The 14,914-nt window shown below is 27.5% G+C and overlaps 1 protein-coding gene across 1 annotated transcript in view; it reads left to right on the top strand.

Moving 5' to 3' along the window:
* LOC111614195 (FAS-associated factor 2-like) overlaps positions 1 to 14,677 on the top strand; it is a 22,299-nt gene extending 7,622 nt beyond the window's left edge. The window contains exons 2-10 of the mRNA XM_023355577.1: positions 282 to 350; positions 8,231 to 8,334; positions 8,668 to 8,786; positions 10,236 to 10,265; positions 10,917 to 11,017; positions 11,094 to 11,179; positions 11,265 to 11,356; positions 11,844 to 12,021; positions 12,114 to 14,677. Of these exons, the coding sequence (XP_023211345.1) occupies positions 282 to 350; positions 8,231 to 8,334; positions 8,668 to 8,786; positions 10,236 to 10,265; positions 10,917 to 11,017; positions 11,094 to 11,179; positions 11,265 to 11,356; positions 11,844 to 12,021; positions 12,114 to 12,321 (987 nt within the window). The 3' untranslated portion in view covers positions 12,322 to 14,677. The remainder of the gene's footprint in view (positions 1 to 281; positions 351 to 8,230; positions 8,335 to 8,667; positions 8,787 to 10,235; positions 10,266 to 10,916; positions 11,018 to 11,093; positions 11,180 to 11,264; positions 11,357 to 11,843; positions 12,022 to 12,113) is intronic.
* The last annotated feature ends 237 nt before the right edge of the window (positions 14,678 to 14,914 follow it).

Genomic DNA, 14,914 nt, shown 5'->3' with positions numbered 1-14,914 from the left:
TAATCAAACTAAGACATTTTTAAGTTTTTGAAAAATATTTTTTTTAACTAAACATGAAGTATTTTAAAAAGTTAAGTCTTTAATTTTAAAGAAGTCAATATTTATCATTCATTTTAAAGAAATAATATATCTATTTAATTCTAACATTTTTTTAAAATTAAAGTTTTAACCAAAGAATTTTGTTTTTATAGAAGTATGACTTCTTTGTGATATATCATATAGATAGTGATAAATTTTTAAGCTTTTGGAGAGTGAAAATAAAAATAATTTGTTCTTTCTAGGATCTTACTGGAATTGATGATATGGAAAGATGTAAAGATATTCTTCAAGCACATAATTGGGATATTGAGGTAATTTAAAAGTAAATTTAGTAATTTATTTTTAAAATATTTCTCATTTTTGGAAATTAATATTTATTAATTGCACAAAATCTTTTTTTCAATACTCTCTTAATATAAAAGTTTTAGATATGTAAAATTCTAAATGTATTTCACACATCTAGGATTTTGTTTTTTGTTGTCCCTGATGATAAGCTTAAAAAACTTGAAGTACTTATGCTATGTGTAGACATGCTTCTTATTACTGTCTCCAATAAAGTAGCATAATGGAAAGACTTGTATAATCATGGAAATTGATAAATTATGGATTTGAACAACATTGTTGATTTATTATTGTAGGCAAAGAAGTGGATATTAAAATCCATTGTAAAGAGTGCTTTTTGATAGAATGTTTAAGAAATAATAATTCTTAAACTGTGTGATCAATATTAGATTACTTGTAGACTGTTTCTTCTTGAAACAGAAATTGAATGTATAATATTTAAGAAGCTGATTTTGATTAATAGAAGGACAGTGGTGATGGTTTGTAAGGAGCTGGAATGATTGCTTGGTAAAATTGGAATTGGAGAAGAGATGAAACAGATAATCCAATAGATAGATGAGAGTTTAGATGGATGTACAAAGAATATTAGAGAAAGACATATTAAGAAGCTGAAAGATTTTTTTTATCTTATCAAAAAAAGAAATGGAGGAAACAGTGTTGGAGGTCTGAGAAGTGTTATAAGGTTTGTAACACGAGTAAATGTATTGGAGCAAGTTAAGGCTCTTTTGAACTCCAGTCTATAGGAAAGTATATGGAAATGTGCCTAGGAATGAGAAGTATACCTTTTCACTATGATAAAAATTAATCTTGATAATACAGTTCTATTCAAATGAAGAAAGTTTAACTGATTCCAATCACTTTTCTAATTGGTTATTTTAATGCCATTTCTACTTCCTTAAATATTTTGTAAATGTCCTATTTCATAACTTGTTTCATTTGAAACTACTCAATTATACATAATAGTTTACTATGTATAAAAAATGATTGAAGATAGATTGTAAAATTAGATTGAGAAAGATCAAATAAGTAAAGTTTTGTAGTATATTTAAATAATGCAAAAATGTAAAGATTTTTTTAATGATATTACTGAGGACAGTTTTCTTTTTGTTTAATATCAGCAATTGTATCACAGAAAAATCTAATTCTAGAATTCTTACAGATAGCATCTTAACAGATATTTTGTTTGGACTTTCTGTTTGAATTAATAACTAGATAATATGCTATCTAATTCAATCTTGACTTCTATCTTTGTTAACATAATCAGGACAACAACATTTGTCCTGATTAACTTTGTTATGTAAGTTTAATATTAAAAACTTAGATGAAACAGAAAAGAGGGTAGGATGGATAATGGTGGAATAGATGAAGGAAGAGAGAAGGCAGTAGAAAAGGAAATTTGGGCAGTAAAGCAGTGGTTGGAGAAAAAGTGATTGATATTAGTGAGAGTAGACAAATCAAAGATGGTTGTAGTCAAGCTATGGCTAGACTTTGTTATGACTGCATTAAAGGGCCTGAGATTCAGATTAGGCAGATGAATTGTGTGGAGTTTAGAAAAGATCCTATGGGGAACATAGATGCAAGGGTAAAAAGAATATTAAAGGACAGCAGTTGCCCAGAGATCATAAAAGGGACTTAAGGTGCTGTAGCTTTGGCTCCAAGATTGTTTATGTATGTAAAGACCCAAAGGAACTATTGGATTTTAAGCAAGTAATAGAGAAGTATAAACTAAAAAAAAACCCTAAGTATGGTAATGAAGGAGCGAGAAGTTGGTTATCTATGGATTGTAAAAAAACAATCAGGTCCTTGATGAGGAATACTACCTTACTACTATGGATTTAGAGTTGTTACACCTGTGTGAAGCAAGAGCAATCTTCATGTTTGCTAGAGGTGTTTGATAAGATGAAGTTTAGCATGCTGCCAAACATGTCGCATCTAATAGTCTTCAAGTTTTGAAGAAAAGTTCTATGGACAGAGAAGTACCCATTTGCCCACCTAAAGCAATTTTAGCAGAGTTAGTGTTAGGAATGTTGAAAGGAAAATGCTGGAGGAATTTTGAGATGAGATGAAATTTTACAGATGGTATGTGGACAACATGTTTGTAATTTGGAAAAGAAAAATGGAAATAAAAGATTGAAAGATTTATTATTGAACTTAATTGAAAGATTTTCTGATAGTACTTTGAGATTAAAGTTAAAAATGGATTTAAAAAAAGGGAGGTTTTGTTTTTGGAAATTAAGTGGTGACATTCAATGTAAAGATGCTGGAAGATGGAAGATTTTCTTAAAAGAAATCCAAAAATATTAATGAAAAATAACACATTGCTAATGTGAAGTGCAACCTAGAAGAATTCAGTTAGAATACATAAGGTGTGTTGCAAAAGTTTAGATCCACTCCATTCAGTTAAGCAAACACATCTAAAGAAACCAACACATACATTTATTTGTGTAGGTAACAGAAACATGTAAAAATAATACATTATTAAACTAACATATTATTAGACAACTGTAAATGTATAAACACACAAAGTGAGATAATCCATGTGTTGCAAAAGTTTAGTTCCATCACGTGGAATTACACATTATTGTCCCAGAAACCCCCCATTTTGCACTACAATGTCAAAAATATGATGAGGCATTTTATCTACAAGTCGCTGGAGCACATCTTGATTTATCTCATCCCATGCAAAGGTAATGGCTATCTGCAGTTCTTTTTGTTCTTATGTTGTTATTGGCATTATGTTGACTTGTGAAGAATAGGATTTTATATATAAGGTCCTGGAGAAAGTAACAAATAAGTGCTGAAGAAAAATCTTGCAAATTTTGATAAGTTTAGGAACAAGAATGATAAGAGGCTCGAACTGAGGAAGTGAAATTGGTAGTGAAGAAATTTTATGCAGGACTGACAAGGAGAACCTTGGATATGAGAGTGAGAGAACATTTTGAGTACTGTAGAAATGAAAAGGGGATGACCATGCTAGTGGACATGGTGTTGAAGAGGAATGGAGAGGTTAAGAGTGATTTCACACTATGACCAACTGAACTAATTGAATCAATTCTTCTAAGTCATGTTGCCATGGCAACACAAGTAGACCAACAAACTTGTAGTTCCAATTAGACAGATTTTAAAAATTTTAATATTTGTGGTTTACTCAGAGCAGCTGATGAGATACAATGAATTGGTGAGTTGCTTTGAAGCTGTAACCAATCAGTTTGAATTTATCAAACTTATGTAGTGAGAAAATATGGCAGAAAATAAAAAAATTGGAAGAATTGATAACAAATATGAATCCACAGATACTATCTTCTTTTAAGGAGTTAATATTACTGAAAAAAGATACTACAGTAAAACCGATCTAAAATGGAAATCTGTCTAAACTTTTTTGGGACAGAATTATTTTCTATGTTAAATGCTACTATAAGCCAGAAACCTGCCCAATGCAGAAATGGAAGAGGTTTTTGAATATGAAGAATGAAACTTAATCTGGATAAAGTGAAAAATTTAAGATTCCACCTATAGACAAAGAAATAAAATTGTCTCCAGGTATAACAGTCATTGCAGTATGTGGCAAACTGTATTCTGAAAATGGTTTTAAACCTTGTCAGAGAAATGAAGCTTACATGATGAGGACATGGAATAAAGTATTTGTTAAGATTAGTCTTTGTTGGAATTAACCAGGGGCAGAATCAAGTACTTTTAATCAACAACTTTTGATAATTAGAATACAGTTCTGCTTGATGAGAAATTATTGTCTCATTAATAATAGTATAAAAAGATAATTTATATCTAGTATATATAAATTAAATAAGGTAAGAACAGATTTTTTTAACCTCTTAAGTGTTTAAATTCAGGTTAAATTATTGTCTTGGGCTATAGCAAGATTATATTCAAAAAAAAGATTTAAAATAGCATTGGCAGATTTCTAACCAGAAACTTTTTTACACAATTTATTTATCAACATAGGAATATTTGAATAGGAATGAATTGAATATTTTTCTATATATGTAAAACATGTACATTTTATGATTGTTTATTAGCTGAAGAATGAGTATTGCAAATTCTGTTCTTTTTCTGAATAAAAGCTTATTGTGCATCAACCACAAAGTTAAACTTTTCAAGCTAAAGATTAAATCACCTTGCTACAATTGCTATGAAGTATTTCTTTATGCTTGATAATATGGCACCCATTCTGTAATCTCCTTTTTTTTAAAAATCATTTTCAATTTCACCAGATTACATACTTTTGGATAAATGGAAAAATTGTAAAATACATTAAACAGATGTAGAATTTGCTGTTTTATCAAATTTTACCAAATATTTAAAAAAATGTACTGTATTTGGAATTTTATTTGGCTTGTGAGGAAGCTTGATCTTTTAGGTGTTCTATCATCTCACTTGTCAGTTAATTTTTGAATTGAAATTTCTTCATCCAAAAGAATGTTAGTTGATGGATAGTCTGTAAAATTAACTTAATTCAAGGGAAATCAGATTATGAGAATTTGTTATAAAATAAAACCAGGTATTGAAGTCAAGTAGCTTTTGGTTTGAATATATTTTCTTTCTAAAATTATTGTGAACCAAAAAGATAATGATTTGCAACTTTTAAAATTTAATTTCAACATCTTGAAAACAATCTCTTTTTGTCTTGATAAATTAAAGTACATTTTTTTTTTTTGTTTTTCCTATATTCCTTTTGATTTTTATTTAAGGAATTATTTTTGAAAGTCTAAGCTTTCAGTATTTTTCAGTAACAGCATAGATCAGAATATGGTAATCATATGGTATAAATAGATAAATAAACAGAATATGGCAAAATCATATGATTTTATGTTATTCTTTATTGTTGTTATTATATTAGACAGGTTGAGCCAAACTAAGATTGTCTAATTTGCTCATTTGCTTCTGCTATATCATATGATCTAATTATAAAATATTCATATATTAATATCTAATAATCTATAAATATATTATAAGGAGAGTTAAAAAAACATTAAAAATATTACTTTTAAATTTTTGAATTTCATATTTAGTTATACAGTGAGATTTTCAAATATTCCATGCCTTTTAAATTTAAAAGTAGCCAAAGCTGGAAAATGATCTGACAGTTATTATCTAGAATATTAAAGTCAATACATAAATCACTGAATAAACTAGAACAGATTGACACAAGAGAATTCTACAAGAATATCTAAGCTTATTCAATTATGTAACATGTATAATTGTAGATGATACAATAAATTTTAAAAAATTCTACCAAGTCTATTACAAACTGTAACCTTTGAAAGCCAAATGTTTTGAATTAGTGGATTTGAGTCAAGATACCAAATGTCCATTCTTTGCTGGTCTTGAATTGAGATTATCAATAATTGTTTTGTTTGAAGATAATTGACTTCAGGCTTGTATGAGGGCTGTTCAAGAAAGGGCTGTCCAATTATTAAAAACTAATATTTAGTTAATGGATATAATAACATGTTTAATCCAACCCAATTTTTTGTTAATTTGAAGACAAATACTTCCAAATGGACCTATAATTTTTTGTGCCAGACTAGAAATAATATAATACTGGTTCTTAAACAAAAGTATATTTTTGATTATTGTTCCAATTATATTGAATTTGTCTAAGGAATGAAGGCATTTTGTTTCCCAATTCATTACAACTCTAGTTAATTATTTTAAGATATTTTTTGAGAGTTGTTATATTCTCTTTGTTTGGTTTTAGTCAACATTGATATAATGGAAAAAGTTATTTTATTATTTTTGTAAAGATGATAATTTCAACTTTTAATCCCTGATTTTTGCAGCAATGCAATTACAATTAAGCAATTTTTTTCTGTCTGTGATTCCTTTATAAGATTTGCTAAGATTTGTGTATCCTGTCAATCTCTCAAAGTTTACAAAGTTTTGCTCTTATAAACATGGAAATAAACTTTTAAATTGATTTTTAAAAATGATCTAAAAGTTATTTGCACTTTATTTGTTTTAGTATTTCTTTGACAAAATATTTCAATTATGTCATTTATTGATGAACATTTTATTAAACTATTTTATTCTTTTTTATTGGTCTTGAATTTTGGGATATTTGAATAATATATTATTTCTGATTATTATATCTGATTATTTCTGTTAATCAAAGAATTTCATTTGAATTCCATAAACTCTTTCTATTTGGAATTTTTTAACTTCCTCCTCAAGGTGATAGTCTCTTATTAACTAATTTAAATTGTGATTTAAATTTCCCAATATTTTCATGAATAGCATTTAAGTTTTCTCTAACTAGTTCTAACTGATTAGTTCATTTTTTGACACAACATTAATAAGATCTTTAAATTCTGTTGATTACATATCTATTCTTAGATTCCAATAGAGTTGACTCACCTGAAGTTTTAGTAAAATTAGTTTTTTTTTTACTTTACGTTTCTGTGGTCTTATTCATGATTTATTTCTTTGTACATTTGATTTATTTATAGTCAGTAGAAGGTTTGTCATCTTGGTGAGTTTGTTAAAGGATCCCAATTTAATACACACTAACAATAGACAAAAAAATGAAAATTATTACTGTGTTCCATTATTTATAATTCAAACTTTCAGAATTTGCTTTTCCATCTATACTTAAAACAAAATAAAATCTTATATAATTATTGATAGTTTATAAATTGCACTGCTGTCAATGGCTGCACACTTTAGCGGTATGGAGTACATGTCAGGAGTTGCAATTTGGCACAGAGTATTTGGTGCCCAAATCATGTGCACATAAAATAAACCAGACTTGTAAGTAGTCAGGGGACCAAGAACCAGGTCAAAATAAAATACAAAATGCTGAGACTGTTTCTACAAACGGGTGCAAGTGCAAGATTTGCGCATGCGTTGCTCGCACCTAGAGCAAAACCATTCTTGTTTTGCCGTTTTACTTGTTTAATGATATATATTTCCTATACTAAGGAAATTAAATGCAGACTACATTAAGTTAAAGAATTAGAATTATAATTAAAGTTCCAATTTATTTTTAGTAATTATAATGTTTCTTTTCAATTATTTTCATTCTAAATTTTCAGTTTTTTCCAATAAAATTTTTGTTGTTTCATTTTTCTTTTATCTACATTTTTGTAGATCAATTAGTTATAATAAATTTAATGAGTATTGGTAATTTTAATAATTGTTTTAAATCACTTTATAAGTGTAACTTAATAAAGAATATTATTTTCAACTTTTATCAGCATTCTCAAAATGATTGTAGGGCTGCCCACATAATAATCATATATTCACATTTAATTCTTCTTGACTGTTTCGTTTCATGTAAACTGTAGCATAAATTTTTATTTTAAAAAAGTTCTTTATTTAAGTTGAAGTTGTTTTTGTTTTTAGATTTAAAGTTTTTAAAATGATGATGCTACCAACTAAAACTTAACTGCAGAAACCAAAAATTATTAAACTGCAGAAATCTAATGCATCAAAGAGTTTGTTATTACAACAAAAATTCTCAAAGGTATTGTATTATTCTCATTTTCAAGTGATGATAATTAAAACAAAAATGAAATACGAAAAGTTATTTATATATTGCAGCCATAAAATATTAAGTATTTCAAACCATTAACAGAAAGAAAATCAATGAGATTGCAATGAACGATGATGCTTTCTTAATAATTAGAACAGAAATATTTGTTCTCAAAGTAGCTGTGTAAAAGATATTAAATTGAATTATATTCACACTAGCTGTTATTGTGTGTTTAATATGTTCATTTATCTATGCTAATATCATTCAAAACATTAATATTTGTTTAAAAAACATTCATTTTTAATTTGTATCTACTTTTTAAATTAAATTTTCTGTATATAAAAATATCTATACATTTAGGTAGCTGTACAAGATACGTTAAACATTAGAGAAGGTACACCTTCTGTATACAACCCTCCACTTTCAGTTCCACCACCTGTTGTTAATCATCCAGCAGATCAAAGGTAATTAGTAATTTTGAATATTTTACCTATGTAATAACTATATTATCTCATAATGAAATTTTAGGTTTTCACTAAAACACAGCAAAAAACTTCATTATTAGAATTCAAAATTTGATTGAACACATAATACTGTTATAAAACTATAATGTAATGCTAAGTAGTAACAAAGTAGTAAAACTGTATTACAATTCTGTAATTGGAAAGTATTGTTTAAAAAGTATATTTACTAAACTGTATACATTATTTAAATTTTTAAATAAAAATAATAATTTTGAAATTTAGAACTTTTTTGATATTTTTAAAAATTGTTATAACATATATTAATTTCTTTAGGATATACTATGCATCTTCTGCATTGCGACCACAGGGTATCTGGGGATGGAGTTACTTCTTGCTGACGTTTCCATTTAATTTTATATATAATTCACTCTTAAGTCTTCTGAGATTTTCACGTGAGTAGTATTAAGATTTAAGTTATAATTACAGGTATCTCTCATATAATACAGTAGTTACATTCCAAAAAAGGTGCCATGTTATGCAAATCCACTCTATATGAAACAAAGGACTAATGCAAAACATTAGTTAGGTTCCAAAAATTAACAAAAGTATACTATTCTTTTTTGTTACTAAGAGAAATATGTTTATTAAAGCAATCAATAATTTATTTCTAATCAATAATTAATTAACAATCACAATTAAAAGTATTGTATTACACATTAATATTAATTTTAGTTAAATCAGGGCATTTTCTTTTTACAAAGTATTGTTGTCATCTCATCTTTTTTGTTGATCTTGATCAGAAGTATCAGCAACATTTTCATGTATTTTTTTTTCATAAACAATTTTTATGAGTAACAAAATAAAAATATGTTATTAACCTATTCGATGTTGAAATTTTTCTCTGTTGCCTGTGACGCCATGTCGAATTTTCATCGATGTTAAGCTTAACAATTTTTTTTAAAATAATAATTGTGTTTACTGTATCATAAAAAATTATTTTTTTATGTTGCACAAGCAAAATAAATATATTGAAAAATATAAAAACAAAAAAAAATTATAATTTAAAAGTTTGTTTTAATATAAAAATTGTGACGCATAGCAACATCTACTATAAAAATGTTCTTATGCAGATGCGAAAATATTCGGGAACGCCCACGCAGGTCAGTGAGGTCAGCACGAAAATTTTCAGGAACAACGTAGGACAGGTTAATCAAAAATTTGTTCAGTCAAGTACCAAAATATTTCTGTATTTCATTCATCATTTTTACAAATGAAGTAATCATTTGTAGGTAAGTAATACCTATGATTAAAAACAGTTTAATAACACTTACCTAAAAATGTTTAAATAAATTTTACTAAATATGAAGATTACTTTATAAAAACAAAACTTAGTGACAATCTTTAGGGCTAAGTCTGAAAGCAATGACAATGACACCTGGCTGATAGGAAAGTTAGTGCAATTTTTTCTTCCTTGTCCTTTCAGTTTTCATTAAAGTAAACGTGACAAAAAGCACAAAATAATTTGAAAATTTCAATATTCTAAAATCCATGTGCAAATTTGAGACAATGCACATACTTACTTGAATAAAAAACAAAAATGGATAACAAAGTCTACACTTAAAAATTGTGAAATTTTGAATGGAGGATTTCCAAAACCATGTTAGAGTGAAACCAGAAGTTGTGTTTTTTGGATATTGGGGATATTCCCAATTTTCAAACTGTGTTAGAGCAAAACCATGTAGTAGTATCATGTTATATGAGGGATACCTGTATATTATTTTAATTGGTGGGTTCTGGTTAATCATAAGTTGTTATAAAAATTTTAATGTAAGTGACAAGTTTATGTTGTTCAAAAATTATTATTAAATTAGTTTCATTAATAGAAATAATTTTTCTTACAGTTAATTTGATCAGGTCTGATCCTCGAAGATGTAAGTAGAATTTCTTACATTTGTTAATAAATTAGTTTGTGTGATGAAATATAAAATTAATTTTGTATTTTGTAGATGATATTAATGTAAATAAAAGAAAAGTAAAGCATAATTTTTAAAATAAATGAATAGATTTTTTTGATACTGTAGTACAACATTTTAAGAGATCCTGAAGTGAAATATTTTTTATTACTTATAATGTTAAGAAATTTGTAATGCAAGTTCTTGAAACTTCTATAAAAAAATTTTATAGAGACTGATAACAATTATAACCTCCCCACTAAACAAATGATCAGAATGTCACAGTGAAGTACAAAGGTCACAGTAGGGATGGTGGCATCCTGATCAAGTAAAGTAAAATTACAACCATATGTACAATTTTAACTGTAGTAGAATAAATAATAAATCACCTTTACAAAACTTTGACATCTTAACAGTACTATCAAAAAATGTTAAGCTCTACAATATCAAAATTTTATTCATTTAAATAAAGTGCATTATTTAGAGAACTTTTTGTTTGATTTCAACAAGATATTAAGTATTGTATTGTAGAATTAACAATCTTTATTCATTTATATTAATTATATATAATTTTATTTACAAAAATCTTGTAGATAAAAAATAAATATAGAAATTCATTTATTTTGTTAGTTGTAACAGATCCAGTAGGAGATGTGACAAATTTCATCAGCAGATATGAAGAATCTTATGGCAAATGCCATCCTGTTTTTTATCAAGGAACATACAGTCAAGTAAGCAATAAATAATAAAACATCTAATATTGTTGTGGCAGTTATATTACAAATATTTGTGTAAAAATTATTGTAGGCCTTAAATGACGCAAAGCGTGAGTTAAAGTTTCTTTTAGTATATTTACATGGAGATGATCATCAGGATACTCCATATTTTTGCAGGTTGGCTTCTGCTTTTCATTACTATAAAACAAAAGTCTACTTTTATAATTTTATCATTTTTATAATTGAAATTTATTTCTGTTAGGTCAACACTTTCAAATAAAGAAGTAATAGAATTTGTCAATACAAATATGATATTTTGGGCTTGTTCTGTTACATATCCTGAAGGTTACAGAGGTAATTTTTATTGTTGCATTAAATTAAATTGAGTATATGTGATAATTGTTTTTATATTTGTTTTTCTCTAAATTTCATTATTTATTAAAATTGAATTATAAAATTTAATTCTTTTATAAATATTTTCAGTTTTTACTTATTTTGATTTATATAGAAAAATTTTTTATTAGAATCAATTATTATTGCATTTTTGAATACTATCTTATAGTATTTGTTTTTTCATAATCATATGACTTTATTGGCAGTGATTATAATATTCTAACATTTTAAATAATTTATTTTAAATGTTTAAACAGATAACTAAATTTTTTTGTTTGGCATGATTTTAAATAATATAAAATTGTATTTAAAATTATTAATTATATTTTTTTTTCTCTATCTTTTAAATGTGTAAAAGTAATAGAATTGTATTTAACATTACTTATCTAATTATTGATAGAACAAATTTTTTAGAGCAAATTTAAAAGTTGGTCTTTTTTCTTTTTAGTTTCACAAGCTTTACGAGAAAATAGTTATCCTTTCCTAGCTGTGATTGTTTTGAGAGAAAACAGAATGACAGTAGTTGCAAGGTTAGAAGGTCCTTCTGAGCCTGAAGAATTGTTAGAAAGATTATTGCAAATTATTAATGATAATGAAGGTTCACTTATTGCAGCTCGTTTAGAAAGGTCAGAAATAACAATTTAATATTGATTTTGTAAAATTAATTTTTAGAAGTTACAGTAATTTAAAATGCTAAATGTGTATTTTATTTATTTAGGCAAGAACGTAGTCTTAATCAAACTCTGAGGCAACAACAAGATGAAGCTTATGCAGCTTCTTTAAGAGCAGATCAAGAAAAAGAAAGACGTAGACAAGAAGAAAGAGATAGAAAAGAACTTGAAGAAAAAGCAAGACGGGAATCTTTGTTAGCTGAACAAAGGAGAAAAGAGGTTTTATATATTTTAGTGAAATTTTCTATTATTTAGCAAATTATTCATTATGCAGTAAAATTGTTTAAAATGGAATCTACAAGAGATGGAAAAATTTTTATCCTGACAATTCCTATTTACACAGATATGCATCTGTACAAGACAAAATCTGTTCAATATGGAAATGAAAACTAATAAATTCGACTCATGGCTAAAATTAATTTGTGTACAATGGAATGTACTTAGTTGTTGAAGTTTGCTAGAGCTTTTTTCTTATCATTTATATGGTGGTATGAATCAGCTGAAAGAAAATTCCTAAAAATGTTGTGTAGTTCACCTCTATATAGCCAGAAAACATGTAGGTTTCCTTGAAAGTAGTCCCAAGGAAATGTCTTGAAAGCAATAACTGTCAAAATCCATAACTGTCAAAGTTGTCAAAATCAGCAGCTTGCAGAAGAGACAGAAAAACAAGGTTTATTTATTTTCGCTGAATCCATTTTAAAGTTCAGAGAAATGGAAATGTTTGTTCTCTAGAAATGAAAATTTGAGGAAGAACATTTTCCTATAACCAATCTGCCATCAGAAGTCCAAAGATAAAAGAGAATGAGAGAATAACAGTTAGAATTCTAACACAAGCTGCATAATTTCTCAGTGTTTTTGATGTTGCTACTTATAAGAAGAAAGTTGAGCATCTGACAACTTATAGATTGTTTCTAAGTTGGTAAAATTCAAACTTACAACATTAAAGCAGAAAGCTGAAATCTAACAAGAATGATAAGAACAAACAATTCTTTAAAACAAAAGCTAGAAAGGCTGAAAATGAAGAAATCAACGAATTGGTATTTAAATGGTTTGTGGATGCTAGGGCCCACAATTTTTCAGTTTCTGACCGAATTTTACAAACAAGCAACATTAAATGCCAAGAAACTGGGTGCCACACAGAATTTAAAGCATCCAATGGTTGGCTAATGAGTTTGCAGCATTAATTGCCAAGAAACTGGGTGTCATACAGACTTTAAATAAAGCATGATTAGCTAATAAGTTTCAGAATACATTGTGACATTTCATCAAATTCAGCTGTCAGAGAGTGAAAATATATTGATGAGAATGTTATTGATGACTGGATGAAACAGTTGTCAGAATTAACGCATGCATGGATATTATTCAAAAGATATTTACAATGAAAATGAAACCAGTTTGTTTTTTAGAGTTTTGCTAAATAAGACACTAACTTTTAAATGTGAAAAATGTGTTGGTGGTAAACAGTTGGAGAGGTTTACCATCTTTTGTTGCAGCTTAACAGGTGAGACAGAAAAGCCAGTGGTTATTGGAAAATCTAAAAAGCATGTTGCTTCAAAAAACTGTCATGAAGTTGACAGTGATATGGGAAGAAAACAAATGTGCATGAATGACAGCAGTTTTCTTGGAAGAATGGCTGATTGGATTTAATGCTAGAATGAAAATGCAGAAGACAAAAGTAGTTCTCTTTCTAGACAATGCAATGTCTCAACAACAAATTGTTTTATCCGATGTAGAAAATTGGTTTCTTCCTCCCAACACAATGAGTGTTACTCTGTCATTAGATGAAGGAATCATTTTTACCTTGAAATCTCACTACTGCCAAATGCTTTTGCATTCTCTTATTTCAAACATGAAATTATGAAACTCAGTTTCAGAACTTGCAATGAAAATCAATATAAAGTTGCTCTACAATGGTTGGAAAAAGCATGGAAAGATTTACGGAAGACCACTTTTCAGAATAATTTCCGGAAGCAGGTTTAGCTGCTGCTGCCCCTGAAACTGCAGAAAATGACAAGTCATGGTGACCTGGAGATGAATCACTATGAAATGTTAGGATATTTGATGTACCACATGTTTCACTAATATTTAAGTTGAATGTTATGTTTCCACAGGCAAATTATTGTCTAAATCAAGTGGGATTCAATTGCTTGAAAGATATTGTAGAAAAGAACAAAAAGGGTGACAGAAGTGAAGAATGAATGTGTTGACAATGCTAAGAAAAAAAGGAAGATTCAAGAAATGACTGCAAAATTAATTCAATCTTTTACTATTAAGTAATAATTATTTATAGGAGCTATCATACATTGAGGAGTTATCACAGGATATATCATACATAATATAAAGTTATTCATAAAGCTTATTTATTAAATAAATATTCGTGACTATTCTGATCACCTAAAGTACATTTTGCCTTAAAATACCATGGTACAGCCCTCATCAGTTAGGAACTTACAGGTCGGATATGAACATATAAGACTCTGACAATGGTACATTTTACATGTCTAAAAATGTATGTACTACAATGTTAAAATACTATAAACAAACAGCTAGCTGTCAACAGTTGCACTTACATTATACTAATTACGTAATACAGTGGGTGATTGGTTAATGAACATAATCTGTTCCAAGACTTTGTTCACTATCCAAATTGTTCATTAACTGATTGTCGATTTACCATAGTTTTTATGGGAATTCTATTAATTCGTTCTGGAAACGCCAAAAAATAAAAATTATATACTTTCTTACTACATTTATTTATATATAATAGTAAAAATACATATATATGCAGTCTTGCATTTTTATTAGTCATGTTTTTTCCGTTTGTGGGAGTTAAAGAATCTGTCTCATG

Source organism: Centruroides sculpturatus, unplaced genomic scaffold (assembly GCF_000671375.1).
Source record: "Centruroides sculpturatus isolate CEXI.00-Female unplaced genomic scaffold, Cexi_2.0 scaffold1230, whole genome shotgun sequence".
In the NCBI taxonomy this organism is placed as follows: Eukaryota; Metazoa; Arthropoda; class Arachnida; order Scorpiones; family Buthidae; genus Centruroides; species Centruroides sculpturatus.
The sequence above is the reverse complement of the archived record's forward strand: the minus strand, read 5'-3'. Positions and strand labels throughout refer to the sequence as shown.